The 14,706-nt window shown below is 38.0% G+C and overlaps 1 protein-coding gene across 1 annotated transcript; it reads right to left on the reverse strand.

Moving 5' to 3' along the window:
* Positions 1 to 6,348: 6,348 nt before the first annotated feature.
* On the reverse strand, positions 6,349 to 9,461 carry LOC149226731 (uncharacterized protein At4g15970-like). Its single transcript, XM_089375360.1, has 3 exons — positions 9,108 to 9,461; positions 7,723 to 8,088; positions 6,349 to 7,149 (listed from the first exon to the last, which is right to left on the reverse strand). Exons 1-3 carry the CDS (start codon positions 9,297 to 9,299, stop codon positions 6,649 to 6,651), a joined length of 1,059 nt encoding a protein of 352 aa, XP_089231486.1. The 5' UTR covers positions 9,300 to 9,461; the 3' UTR covers positions 6,349 to 6,648.
* Between the last annotated feature and the right edge of the window lie 5,245 nt (positions 9,462 to 14,706).

Consider the following 14,706-nt stretch of genomic DNA (forward strand, 5'->3'; position numbering starts at 1 on the left):
TGATGATCTTGCCGTCTTTACTCGACTGAGATCCTTCCCTGCAATACTGGTGGACATAATCTCTCACAGAGTCACTTCCTCGGGCCGAACCTGACAAAGAAATGGGGGCACCCCGCCTCGACAAGCCAGTCAAGAAGTAAATGTCTACTGCAGTCAAGGGGATAGATTTGCCCCTAATTTGGAAAACTTGATTGATAGGATCCCAAGCATCGAGCAAATACTGCAGTAGGTTGATCTGCTGTTTCATGGTAGAGATGCGGAAGAACTTCAGCAAGCCACAGTTCCGCAGCGCGTTCACTGTAACCGGATCATGTAGGGCAATCATGTCCTCTTCATGTTCTCGTTCTCGCCATGTAAGGGTCATCTTGCTCCGAGATCTCTGAAAAACAAACAAGAGAGGAGTTAGATCCTGATTTTGATGAGAAACAGGCAAAAATTTTCATCAAAAACTGTGCAACAAATTCCTTTTCTGTGCCCAACGCACCTGCAGCAGTGTTCCACCTGCGTTGAATGTCAAACTGCCTTCATACTGGCCAACATTCAGCGCAGGTTTTGATGTACCCAGGGTGCGTTGATGGCAGAACGAACCCATCAAACCCTAGGGGCTCAGAAAAGTAGAGAATGAAGCACAGAATGCAAAAAGGAAACCATGAAATGAAAGAGATCGGGTTTAGCTCCTACCTGGTCCAGACGGCGCCGAGAATCGTCCACAGAATCTCCCGAAATCAGCTGATGAAAATCAAGGGGGAAAAGGCACCTCCAAAGCTCCAACAAACCAAGTTCAAATGAAATGGTAAAATGAGAGGTAAAAACACTTTTTAATTGCTTTTTATGTAGTTCAAAGTAAAATATTAGAGTTTTAATCTCATTTTCAAGAAAATGTTGTTCATTTCTGACTAGTTTGATGAAGCAGTTGAAAATACAGTACTATCTTTGGAAAGACGAAGCTATTTGTGGTAAAAAATTAAAACAAGACCATCTGATTGAGCAGTTTTAGCACATAGTTCAAGCTCGTTAAAAAATAAACATAAGACCGAGCAAGTGTTTCAATCCGCGTTTAAGCTCGTTAAAAAATGAACTATCCTCCAGTAAATAACCACCGTGAATGTAGCATTATCAGCCATTAAAGCCTTGGTCGTGTTTGCACCATCACCTCCACTTTTCATTGGCCGATCATTCACCTCCATTTGATTGTTTACCCATTTTGAGGAACAACTGCGAAGAGTGATTTCACTAGCCATCCTTGTGACACTGTCGTGATTGGAAAATTCCAACCCTTACCTGGAATTAGCTGCTACCCATTTTATCACTCATTCCTCAAAAGACGAGTCTTCTTTAAGCTCTTTTCAACTGACTCATAAAATATGAAAATATTGTCGAGTTTTGGCCTTCCAGCTCGTTAAAGCGATCAGAACTGCTATCCCTCCTCTAGATTTTAATCTTTTTGGACCTGAGGGATTATTGCACAAAAAGATCGAGCGCTTGTTTTGTTCGGCTTGTTAAAACTATCGAAAATTCATCCCTTCTGTATTGTTTTATACTTTTTCGGACCTAAGGGATTAGATGACGAAAAAGGAATTCTGGAGTTAACTTTACGTACCTTTTCAGACTCTCTAAAAATGAAAAGGACCAAGTTATCTTTGTCGTTAAACTCGTTAAAAAGATTAATAGCGACAAACTTGTCTTTAGACGAGAACGAGTTTCACTATCGCTAGGCTCGTTAAAACATAGCGATGGGTTTTCCCGAAGGGCAAATTATAGAACAAGCATATGTTATCCTCCTCAAGCTTGACAAAAATAAAGAGGTACTGGTCAGCAATGACTGGGGAAAAATTGGGAAGAAACTCAAAGAATCTTTATTGGTAGCGAGTCGCTCTTGAACATGACACTTCCACTCCGTGCCTGAGTCGGGTTGGGTTGTTTCGTTCACCGGTCATATCACCATGGTCACGGCATACCATCCACATTTGGGGTAAATGCTACCGATCCATCACATAAGTGTCTCCGACATGTTCAAGAGAAGTCATCCAGAGAAGTCACCCATGTTCCATCCACTACCATACATTATACTTCATTCCTTCATGACCGCCATCCTGAACCATATATCATCAAATCATTTTCACCTCCATCAAAATCATTTGCTCCGTTCCGTGTCATTGATGTGGGATTCATCAAGGCCCTCCTTTGACGGATCGCTTCTTGTCGACATCAGCTCATTATCCAAGAAGTTGATCTAGGAACACCCCATTCAGTACTTTGAAGCTTGCATGCCTCAATGGCAAGTTTTTCACTTCCGACGATAGGTATACATCAATGACCTTCGACCGAAAGATTTTGCGTGGTGTTCGATGCCAAGTCCTTTATTCACACCACGTGAATTGTACTGCAGTACCTTGAGGGTAATCATCATTATCGGTGATTCCTCTCGCGCTTGTTAACAGTTTACATCATCGACTGGTAATCAAGCAATGTCTTTCCATGTTCGACTTCAAAACATTTCTCACATGGATCGACTTGTACTTCGAGTGAAGATCAAACGAGATTGAAGACCCCGGATCTAGTTTCATCCATCCGGGCTGCGATATATATTCAGGAAAAATAAAAACATTGACATGTACAACATTGCAGCACAGATAATCATCCTACCAAAAGGATGATGACTTCATCAGAATCATCAGTCTACCATCAGACGATTGTCTGTCCTGTGTACATAAAAATGAATTTATAAAGCTGAGCATGGGAATGCCCGCCTCAGCTAGATCATGAAAACAGTATGAAGATAATGTATTGTATTGTATCTTATTACAGGTCTCCTCCCAGCATTGAAAGAACTTCGGATCCTCCTAATAAAGCATTTCACCCGATAAACGGCCTCATACTTTAGGGGGCAACTGTTATAGACATTTTTGTGCCTTACAACTCTAAGCATGAAATGTCCATAATCCAAGGGATCCTAAGTCCCTAAAAGTGTTGTTCCTACCCCTAGAGGAACAAGGTCAACCAATTACAGCTTCTCCCAGAAGTTCTCCACCAGAAACTGCTCAGAACCAGTCAAATCAGGATCATTTCAGCTGCTCCACTAGCTAGCTGCATTGCATAGCACCCCAGTACACTAGCTAGGTGCGTTGCAACGCACCTAAATACACTACCAGGGTGCGCTGAGTGGGAAATGACAAATGGCAGTGTCATTCCGCGAGGTGGACAGACAATGGAAGCTTCCAGAATCTTCGTCAATGACACTTGCCTCACTGAGTTCGACCAAGGATGAGTAAGAGGCTCTCAGTCTCCAAGTGGAAGCAAGAACTGACATAGAGAGGCCACAAGTCAAATCATAAGCTGACTCATCCTCTTTGCATACATCTATATATGGATCCCTCATCCCAGAGATCCAAAGGCTGGAATTTTGTATTTTGCAGAGAATTGTTGTTAGTTTTGAGATAGAGATCAGTGCATTGTGTGATTTATGCTTTGTTGGAGGTGAAGAGGGTATTCCTTTGCTGGGGGGTTGATGCTGGATCAGGAATCATCGGTTGTAACTCCTCCTGGACCTTCTTGTTATATAAATAAAACTATTTGAGTTTCTCCTACATGCTTGTGTATCAATGATGCTTTTTTATATTTGCATGTTTAGCTTAAATCTGATCCTAAGCTATTTATGAATGTAAATCCATGTCTTTGTGTAGTTTTCCTCTTCTGTGATCTTGTAGGAACTTGGTGAAGCTGGGCAAGTGAAGGAGCAGGTAGCTGGAAGTTTTCAAAGAGGAGAGAGAGATTGGATCAAAGGACTAGCGCAAGACACAGGTTAGTTCATCCTATTCCTCTTCATTTATAGTTCATAAAGAAGAATACGAAAGTAGTTTTCCTTGTTTGTTGCTAAGGCACTGTCACACCTTAGTGGGATAGGGGCGTTCTGAGTAGACACTTTTCCCATCAACAGTCACCCTTCTCCAACTACATGGTGGATGAGAAGGCTAACTTGTTACAAGGTTTGGATTGAAAACCCTCTTGGTTTGGTCAACATAAATGAAAGCACGTCTATTTTTTCAACTTCCTAATTTTCAAACATATTTATGTATATGCTCCATGTATTGGTAACTAAAGAAACAAAACACACCTATAAATCTCTATGTGGAGATTTCACATTTCTAAAAAACATAATTATCTTATTTATATTATAACATTTGATTATATGACCTATTTTGAAATTACAAAATAATCGCGCCAGTACAAACTAAGGCACTAATACAAACTAAAAAATATATGATTATGTTAAGTCCCCCATAGTTGTCCCTAACACTAAACCCCATAACGTGAAAACTTCACTAGCTTTTTCTAATTTTAAAAATAAATAAAATTAACATTAAGAATTATGGAAATATAGTGTTGCATAAGAAATACCTATAATATAGAATCATAAAAATTTGCTTCAAAGAACACCGTCATTTACATACCAAACCTAAGGCATAAAGAAAACATATGCAACATAACAATCTTTAAAAGCACTAGTTTCATTTTCGACATTCATTGTTTACACAATGTCCTAAAATGTTCTGTGCATACATAGATTTTGTTTCCATTAGCCCAACAATCAACTATGCATACGTGAACTAAACTCAATAATTATGCAAAATAATCAACTATTATCAAACATAAGAAACCATGATCAAATGTGATTTACCGTAGTTATCCCTGGTTAATATGGTTAACCATGTTCATGCTTGAACATAGTAATTTATGGAAAAAATAATCAACCATGGTCAAACATAGTCAATAATAATCAACAATGGTCAAACATAGTTAGAAATTGTCAACCATAGCCAAACAAGGCCAATTATAACCAAACATGGCTAACTAAAGCTAACCATAATCAAATATAGTAAAAAATGGGAGGCCACACTCAACCATAGTAAAATATGTCAATTATAGTCAACTAGGCTCACCCATATTCAACAATAGTTGATCAACTTCAACTATAGTCAAGCTTAGTGAATGGAAGTTGATAATGCATAAAATAAACTGGCCTTCAAACATGCTCAATTATTATCAAGCATGGTCAAGTATAATTAAACATATTTAAGCATACTCAACCAAAGTCAACAATGATCAATGAATGTTAATTATAGTAAAAGATTGATTCACCAATGTCAAATCATAGCCAGCAATAATCACTCTTCTAGAATCATAGTTAACCATACTCAAACATGGTCAATCATACTCAACCATAGTGAAATGTGTTCAACCATGGTTAGCAATAGTCAAACATACTAAAGAGTTGTCATACCATCAATTATTATAGTTAGCCATTCACAAACATGATGGATCATGTTCAAACAACATAAACCATAGTCAATTATGATTAAACATGGTCAAACATAGCCACATATACTCAAACATGATAAACCCTAATAAACTATGGTTAAACATTATCAACCAATAAACCATAATCAATGAAAAAAATTGTAATAGTAATTATATAAAATATTATCACATTCTAATATAAAATATTATTTATATTAATATAATGCGATATCAATATAACTTTACTCATAAGTAATCAAATAATTAGGTTAACTTTGTTAATATTTAATATAAATATATGATATTAGTCATTTAAAGTTATTTTTATGGGTTACATATAGGACTGTTCATTTCGTTGTATTCCCATATCTATGATATGCTCATACAGTAAAGATTCCCACATTATGGAGCCCCTAATGCTGTATCTATTGCAGGCCATTCCTCCCACGAATGATATCTCTAGCAGGCTCCTACCTGTTCATAGTTCGAAGGGATTACCACAGGGAAGTCCGTTATCCCCCGTTCTCCTGAACTCCTACTTGGATCAGATTTCCTGCCTATTTCATGAAGGTCAGTCATATATGATTATGTGGTTTTCGTTATTAGTAACAATGGTATTCATAATATTAATATGTTTGTACATATATTAGTAAATATGTCTTAAACATATTGATAATGTTTTTTTGTTCAAAATATATAAAAAATATACACATTAATGTAATTGTTACTAATACAATATATAAAGATTAAGTGCATTGTACAGTTGCAATATTAACCCTGAATAGTAATTTCGTAAAATTGGTTGTTTTTCCGGATGCTCTGGACTGTTTTAAATCAAGGCGATCCCAAATTACTATTGTTTTTGGAGATCCAAAATATTTTACTGCTGTTTATAAGAAAAGCGAGCTCCACGTAGATTTGGTTAACACGAATCTTTTTTACTCCTCAAACATGTTTTGGATATTGTGGGTTATGAAAGATTTTTACAGCTACACCACACAGCACAAACATCTTTGGATGTATATTAGACCACACTCGAAGCAGTGCAAGGAAGTTTCAAAAATTTTAACCGAAAGCAAAGCAACGCACTGCAATTTTATTAACGAAATTCCATCACTTTATGGATTTCATATCATGAAATAGAAATTAAGGAGCAGTGCACATTACAAAATAGACACGCATTTGCAGTGCTCTAATCATACAACCGTCTCTGCTGTAATTTTACACAGTTGAGGGTGGATTCTCAAGCAGAGGAAATATTTCTGGAAGGTTTTTATTAATTTTGCATAAGCAATGAGGTCCCCCAACGAATGATACTGAAACAGCACACAAAGAATTGATATTCTACAATCATCGGCCCCAAGAGTGTCGGCATGCCCGTGGAGGCGACCAGTGCACATCCTTCATGACAATACGGCCGGGCGGTGGATTCATTATGTACTTTTTCCAATCGGAGAGTGTGTTTCGCAGATCACTGAGCTTGGCCTTCAGTCCTTTGCAGCAATTAGCGTGTATGGTGTACACAAGGCTCAAATCCTGGCTCCACTGGCAGTACCCTCTGAAGTATTTCGTATCCAGGAAGACGACCTCAAGGCCTCGGCGTGCGATCTCTGGGAATTTGATTAGGTTTAATACGTCTTGCTCGTTTTTTCCAGGATATGTTGATTTCGATTCATACCAGAACTTGAAGAAGCTGATAGTCCGTGGGTTCGAGCGCACGTACATGAAGCCGCCATTGGGGGCGTTGTGGAGATCGTGTGGGTGACCGTCGTAATTGTCTGAAGCGATATTCATGTCTGCGCTTGGCGAGAACCTTGTGAAGGGATCCCGGAACCACAATATATCAGTATCCTGCAAGCCAATGAATAATTACAGATGTTAGGATGCCACCTTTTCATGCTGATGTAGAGTTACATTTTGGTCAGTAATTGTGGATTTCTGGAATATTTTTACTTTTATTTGTTGATTTCTAGAATATTTATACAAAAGCTCAATAATTAACCTAATAACCAATATTTATTGTACCATTAACCTAACTCATTAATACCCAGTGTTGATAGGCAGCGCTTAATCAGCCTGTCATAGGGCATTAAAAGTTTAGGGAGATGCAGGCTGGATAGCCCGATAACATGCGAATTCTCAATTTTTATTTAACCCTTAATCTCTGGGCTCACGCGTTATCCGGTTATCCAGCCTGCATCTCTCTGGACATTTAATACCCTATAGCAAACTGGTTAGCCACTGCGGGGTTGTATATGCCCACAGCTAAATAAAATTACATTATCCAGCTGTAGACAGATACAACGCCACCCATTAATAGATCAATAATATCATAAATATTGATTGCTAATTTAACATATAATTCCAAAATATTTCAAAAATTTACAATCTACTTAAGTTTGTGTGAATCACAGTAAAACTTACAGAGAAAACGTAATTGTAGCCTGCCTCCAGCACTTGGCCAAAGAAGCGCAGCCTTCTCCACATCATCTTCAAGTAATCTTTACTCATAAACAACTTCTCAGCTGAGAAATCGACCCCCTCTGTCTTCATCAGATAACAATGTTCGTGAATCTGTCTACAGCGGTGGAGTGCCTTGTCATCCACAGCAACGATGAGAAGATTCTTGAGCAAGTGTTCAGTTTCGTTGCCCTCTCGGAAACTCTGCAAGAAGAGATCGATCATGCTATTATTCTGCGCCCATGCTGCGTTCAGTGACGTGATTATAACCGTTCTGTTTTGGTTTGCAACCTTGGACAGTGTTAACTCTAGCTCCGAAATATTTTTATTCTGCACACAAACCTGTACATTAGTACTGTGGCCTGTAAATTTAACCATGAAGATGTTTTTTATCACTTATGTTTTTGAAGGAGTTGGCTAAAATTAGAGAGTAAATTAACTGAGTGTTGAGTCAAGTCGTTAAGTGATAGACAAGTTTAGTGTGTAGTTGTGTGTCAAATTATTTTAAGTTAGTAGCTAGTCCAAAAAATGTAAATATCTTTTACTAATGAATCAAATTTTGTGTGATCAATTTGCAGACATGGTAGTAAAAACAGTGATAAAAATTTGCTTACATGGTAATACAAACAAGATTTGAAGATACTGAACTTATGTCCATTCCGAAAATATCTAGGAATCCAACTGTGAAGATACTAAACTTATGTCCATTACAGATTCAGAAAATATCTAGGCATCCAACTATAAGAAGAAAAGTCAAATAATTGACTTCTTGACTTCTAACCATCTCAGCTGATCACTGAATTACAAGATATTCCCTGAATCTGGTTGGATTCCAACATATTATTCAATCTGCAATATCAAGACCATCTCACAGACCAAAACTGCAAAATTACCAAAGAATAGCAATTGGATAGCCTAATTACATCGCTGAACCATGGAAAACCATTGTGCTCTGCAAATTTACCAAAGAATGGCAATTGGATAGCCTAATTACAGCGCTAAACCATGGAAAACAATTGTGCTCTGCAGATCTCTTCGGTATTCCGTCGGCCACATGAAAATGCCGCTGACCACAAGGTATGTCCGAAAATATAGTTGGAAGTCACAGAGGCCGGATGCAAACTTATTCATTACTTGTATGGAAAAAAATAGAATAGCAACGTGCAAATTCTAATATATATCAATCAGTGTATGCATTCTAAAAACATTCATATTTGTACCTGTATTTTGGGATCTACTAGCATGGATTTCAGAAAAGGAAAAAAGAAAATTGGTGTCTCTACTTAGTGTTTACATATGGGTTTATGCTACAATAAACTTATAAAGGTATTCAGAGATTGCAGACTTACATGATCTGTAGCATTGTCCGATCCTCTGTTTTTTAAAAGATGAGCAAATTTGTTCGAAATGGAGCTGAAGACGATGGGATTGATTAACGCCATTTGGGCTTTGTTCAAAATCGCCATGTACATTAATCCAACCACCGTAACGAAGAGCAGGATGACTATCACAGTCCTCACCTCGTTGTGAATGACTGCCATTGCATTACCCTTTAATTTCTTTCCTTCCACTATTATTTGGAACCCTGAATAAACATACAAACATAAATATATATAGATGCACTTCCTGTAACACGGCAATTAATATTCTCTGCTGAACAGTTCTGGACAATCATAGAGACTTTATACTTCTTCAACTTCTTAGAGGTGCCTCCCGATTGGACAGAATAGTTCGGTGTCACATATTTAATTTTAAACACGTTTAAGTTTCGCCAGAATCAAAATTAATGGCGCCCGCCATGCTGAGGATAACCTTCGTTTTTAGCAAATACCTGGAAGCACACGAGTCTAGCAGCCCTGTCGCGAAGCGCGTATGAACAGTCCAAAACGGATGATCCGTTCCGTGATAACGAAGCTTCTAAAGCTGAGACGATTTGATGGGTTTTTTTGGAAGTTTCTAAACTCAAGATGGTCGCCCTTCTTAGGAAATTTCTCTGGCTTAGAGACGTGCACCTGACCATTTCAAAAGAGATTAGCATCCTCGTGTCTATTGAATATTCAACCCACCTTTGTCACAATGTATTTAAAACCATGATGGATGGCCGTCGAAATAAAGAGTGGTCAACATTTTTGTTCTTGACCAACGATGAATCACCTGCTGCAACTTTTTGCGCGTTAGTTTCCAGTGACATGAGCTCATCTAATTTGTCATTTTTATGTAGATGGCAGACTTCTGCTAATGTTTTGAAATTTGATAGATAGATTCAAATAATCAAACAAATTCACTTGTTCTCTGAATGAAATTCTAAAATATTCGTAGAATTTTGCAATCAACCAAATTCAATACATTTAATCTAATAATAATATTCGTAGAATTTTGCAATCAACCAAATTCAATACATCTAATCTATTAATCTAATAATGAGTGCTCATTTATATGATAATTTAATTTTATAATTATTGTTATAAAGTATTATGTAAATTATTAAATTCAAGTTTATATTTAACTAGCATAATTATATTACTAAATATGGTTGATATATGTCATAGACTTTAATTTAATATATACTAACACAACTACATCTTTAAATGTAGCTGAAAAAATCACAAAAGTGTTAATGGTATAGATTTAATATTAATAAAAATATTAATATACATATTGATAAATATATAATAATAATAATAATAATACTACAAAAAGAAGTATTATAATAAATATTAGTATTAATTTATAATAATTAATGTATATTTATTATAATAATTTTTTTATTTTTTGTCAATCAAAGTATTTTCATTAGATTTCCAAAAAAACATTGAGTACAAAATTCAGTTCAAGAGACACATTTCTCTCATTCCGACCAGACTTATTGAGATCAGGACCTCGAGGAAACCATAAAAAGTAGATAACATACATTATTTTCAATAGGCCTTGTAGCCTTAGCATGCTTAAAGAAAACAAAAAGTTAACCAGAAGTGATGGCAGCATATTAAGGAGGGGGCTTGGGAGGTATTACAAGAGGAGCTATGAAATAGCCAACATGTTCATGCATATGAAAATCAATGTGCTCCACCCTCGCTTCCAAGCCGTGGAGGTGTTCATTGTTGGGGTAATGTTGATGCCGAAGGTTGTCCAATTGTTCTAGTATTTCATTTTGGATATATTGGATGTCGTTGATATACACCACTATCTTAATGCAGTCATCATATCGATGTTCCTGGAGAATATCCATGTTCAACTGGACATTTTGCAGTTGTTCAACAATGGAATCTAATGTTGCAGGGGCTACCACATGGCCTAGGGAGCGAGTTGGAGAGATGGGAGAAACCTCTTCCATCTCCTAGCTACCAGAAGTGTTTGAGGGAAAATTGATGCCTAGTTCGGCCGCACGGCATAAAGGTGGTTACCTCCCCCACGACAAGGTCGTCCCCTTTAAGGAGGCATACTAAGACAGACGAGACAACATTGCCAAACCTACAGAAACAAAACCTTTGACGAGTGTAAAACAACAACCCAATACCACACACGAAAACACATATAAAGTCTTTGTAGAACCAATCCCAGTGGGCGATTGTTCGAGGCACCTTCCTCCACCCCCTAGACTATCAAATGAAAAGGAACCTACCCCTGGACATTATAGATCCCACACACCACCTTTTAACCTTTCGCTGAAGCCAGCCTTCAAGACCTCAGAGGAGCATATTGCATCCCAGGACAACCCCCTCCCTGCAATTGCAGTAAAAATCATGGACTAGAAGGACCCATAAACTAGGATGAGCCCAATTATAAATCAGTTGGACACCCCAATTATAAGAGCGAAAATAAAACTATATGGGAATGACCTTACCCCGCACAACATACATAAGCTTCAATGCCTCCAGAGACTTTTCATCCCTTTAGTGGAAATTGCAGGTGAGAAGGCGAAAAGGAACCCTAGTGATTTGCATTCCAGGGTCCCATAGATAATCTCGGACTTCAGTATGACACCACCCCGAGTAATCCCAAGTGATTTCCTCCCTTCCCACCCAAGGCCTTGACCCCTGTGAGGCATCTTAGGACTAACTTCCATTGTTCTCCGCAAATCCCAAATTCATCTCCCAAAACAACAAACTGAAAGAACTACCACTCTAGGTTCTATATTTATGGACTAAGCGTGCGAGCAGGGTCTCCACTCGTAGGAATTTAGAGCTAGTATGGTTTGTCATGGTGAGTTAAAGGTGTGTGTGGAGGCTAGACGATCTCGTGTGGCGGTTCAACTACCAAGTGGCCATTGTGAAGTACACCCTCATCGGGGATAGAGGAATTTATATCCATGAGGCCTTGGAGGGGTTGGAATTCTCCAGGGTCCAAGTCTGCCTTGCTCTTTACATCACACTATGATGTGGTAAATTCTCTATTGGACCTCATCGATCAATGATTAGAAATCCAGTCCGCAACTTTCTTTCAAGTGTGGAGGACATGTCCAGTCGATACATATTCAAATTGTTCTAAGAGAAATTTTATCCTCTCAAGTTGGGCCTCCAAACGCCAGCTCCAGAAAATTTGGAGGTGGGGGAGCCATTGATAATCTTTTGGGTCATTTGCATGATTAATTTGGAGTCTCCCACGATGTGGATCCTTGACCATTCCTGTTGTTGGGCTAAAATTAAACCATTTTCAAGTGTCATCAATTCTGAAACATTATTAGTGGTATAGCCACAATATCCAGCATAGAGCCTAGTTGGGTGGCCCTATGAGTCTTGTAATACCCCGTTGTATCCTCTGGGGCTAGGGTTTCCCTTTGAAGCACCATCGAAATTGATTTGAATACAACCAAAGGGGGGCCTAAGGAAGACCGACAAAGATGTAGTAGGGGGATCCCTTACTGCAGAGGTCACATGGTGGATCATTTCCTAAGAAATATTTAGGGAGAGAAGGATCACCAATTCTTGAGGATTTGTCTTCTAATCATCATGGTCCCATTTCTCCAAGAGGATGGTTTCCCTCATATTTTCCTTCACCTAGGTCCAGATAAGGGAGCTCGAAGGGGGTTGGTCATGGAAGATAGCTCTATTTCATTATTTCCACACATTCCAGAGGGTAAAGCCCAAGGTTAGACACCATGCACTATTGATGATTGGGTTCTGAAATCGTTGAGTTGGTCATCCTTCGATAGTCTCCAGGATATCCTCCAGGTGTCAGTCTAATGGGATGAAAAGAGTGGCGATCTTCTCCCAGATTTCTCCAGCGATTTGGCAAGCATTCAAAAGGTGTTGCATTGTTTCCTCATTTCTCTTATAGAGAGGGAATCTAGATGGTCCCAAGTATCCATGTTTCAGCAATCTATCCCATGTGAGGATCTTCTTATGCCCCACTAGCCAAAGAAAGTGCGCCACTTTTGGCCATACTTTTCCTCCCCATATTTTGTTCCATATTTTCCTTATGGGGCTTTTGAGGGTGTTCCTTTTTATGAGTTAAGATTCTCAAAGAGATAAATTCCTAGCCATTGAGTACCCCCATCTTCATTTATCAGAGATATACCAATGAGGAATTTGGCATTAGTGTAACTGTTAAGAAAGATGCTCCTTGTTAGGTCCCTATACTACTAGTGTAAACCCCTTATTGTTATTAGTTCCACCCCCTTATTGTATTATTGTGTCCATATAGTCCCCATGTTGTTATTGTTATGCCCCATAGAAACCCACTATTGTTATTTTTGTGCCCCTACAATATTATTGTTATATGGGCTCTGATTGTATTGGGACCCCTTAGACTCCTATATATATAAAGGAGGTCTCATCATTTGTATCATCGAAGAATTTTTCATTTGTGTAATGTAAAGAAGGTTGCCCCCTCAAAGAGGCTGATTTTTAAGTCATTGACCTATCTCTTCTATCCTTTTGTGAGTTGTTTTCATAACATTTGGTATCAAAGCTTTGGATTCTATGGTTTCGCTACTCCAAACAGGTAATTGTCACATTTTCGCTATAACCTTTTCTCTACAAATTTTAAGAACCTAAAAACAAAACCCATTTGACCCAAAATCGTTTTGAACCTTGGGTCTAAATTTTAGATCTTATCTCACTATATTTTCAAAGATATGACATTAGGAAGTTAGGGTTTTTGCAAGCTCCATAATTCCATCACAAATTGGTCATCGTGGAATTGTCACTATGATTATTATTCTACGAAGGTTCAGACTCTAAAATTAAAACCCATTTGCGCCAAAATCGTGATAAATCTTGAGCTTGAACTTCAGAGCTTGCTTCACTATATTTTCGGAGATATGGTCCAAGATATGTAGGGCTTTTGTAGGATCCCGAATTACATCCCAAACGGGTGACCTGGGGAAAATCGTCACAACTTTCTCTCTGAGCATCAGATTCAATGTTTGTAAAAAGTTACAGAAAGAGGATGGCCTATAGCTTTTTACGTATCAGTTGCAAATCCTAACGTCAAAACCATGACATGTGTCACTTCGTACAAGTTCACTCTATAGAAACAATATATACTTAGCTTATCGTGGGAGATTTGGCATAACCCTTCCCTGGAGAATCCAATCTTGATCAAACTTGCGGGGTTGGAAAGAGAGCTCATAGGGCTATCACAAGATGCTATTTTAGACCTTAGAGATCCAAAATTAGATAGATACAACAAATTCAATATCGAGCCCCTACAAAGTGAAAAAGAGGTGTGTAGCTTTTTTAAAATTTTGCGTAAGTTTGGTTAAAAAAATTGGTTGAAGAAATTCAAAGGGCATAGTGAAGAATTATTATCATTAATTGATGTCCCGAAGAAAGAAAATGGAAACACCTAGTAAGAAACTTGAAATCTCTAACATGACTGATGAAGAAGAAGAATAAAGGCAAAATGATAAATAAAAATTACGAGTCCAAGTGCAACAAAATTCACTCTCACAAAAAATAACAGAAGCTAAGATGGATGGTTTAAAGAAATGCGTGGAAGCTAAGA

This window comes from Pinus tabuliformis, chromosome J (genome assembly GCF_031772625.1).
Source record: "Pinus tabuliformis cultivar Carrire ecotype Pingquan chromosome J, CPIR1, whole genome shotgun sequence".
Classification (NCBI taxonomy): domain Eukaryota; kingdom Viridiplantae; phylum Streptophyta; class Pinopsida; order Pinales; family Pinaceae; genus Pinus; species Pinus tabuliformis.

Coding starts and splice junctions, on each gene's coding strand:
- LOC149226731 (XM_089375360.1), bottom strand. CDS start 9,299: ATGGCAGTCATTCACAACGAGGTGAGGACTGTGATAGTCATCCTGCTC. Junction 8,089..9,107: donor CGGACAATGCTACAGATCAT/GTAAGTCTGCAA, acceptor GTTTGTGTGCAG/AATAAAAATATTTCGGAGCT. Junction 7,150..7,722: donor GCTACAATTACGTTTTCTCT/GTAAGTTTTACT, acceptor ATTGGCTTGCAG/GATACTGATATATTGTGGTT.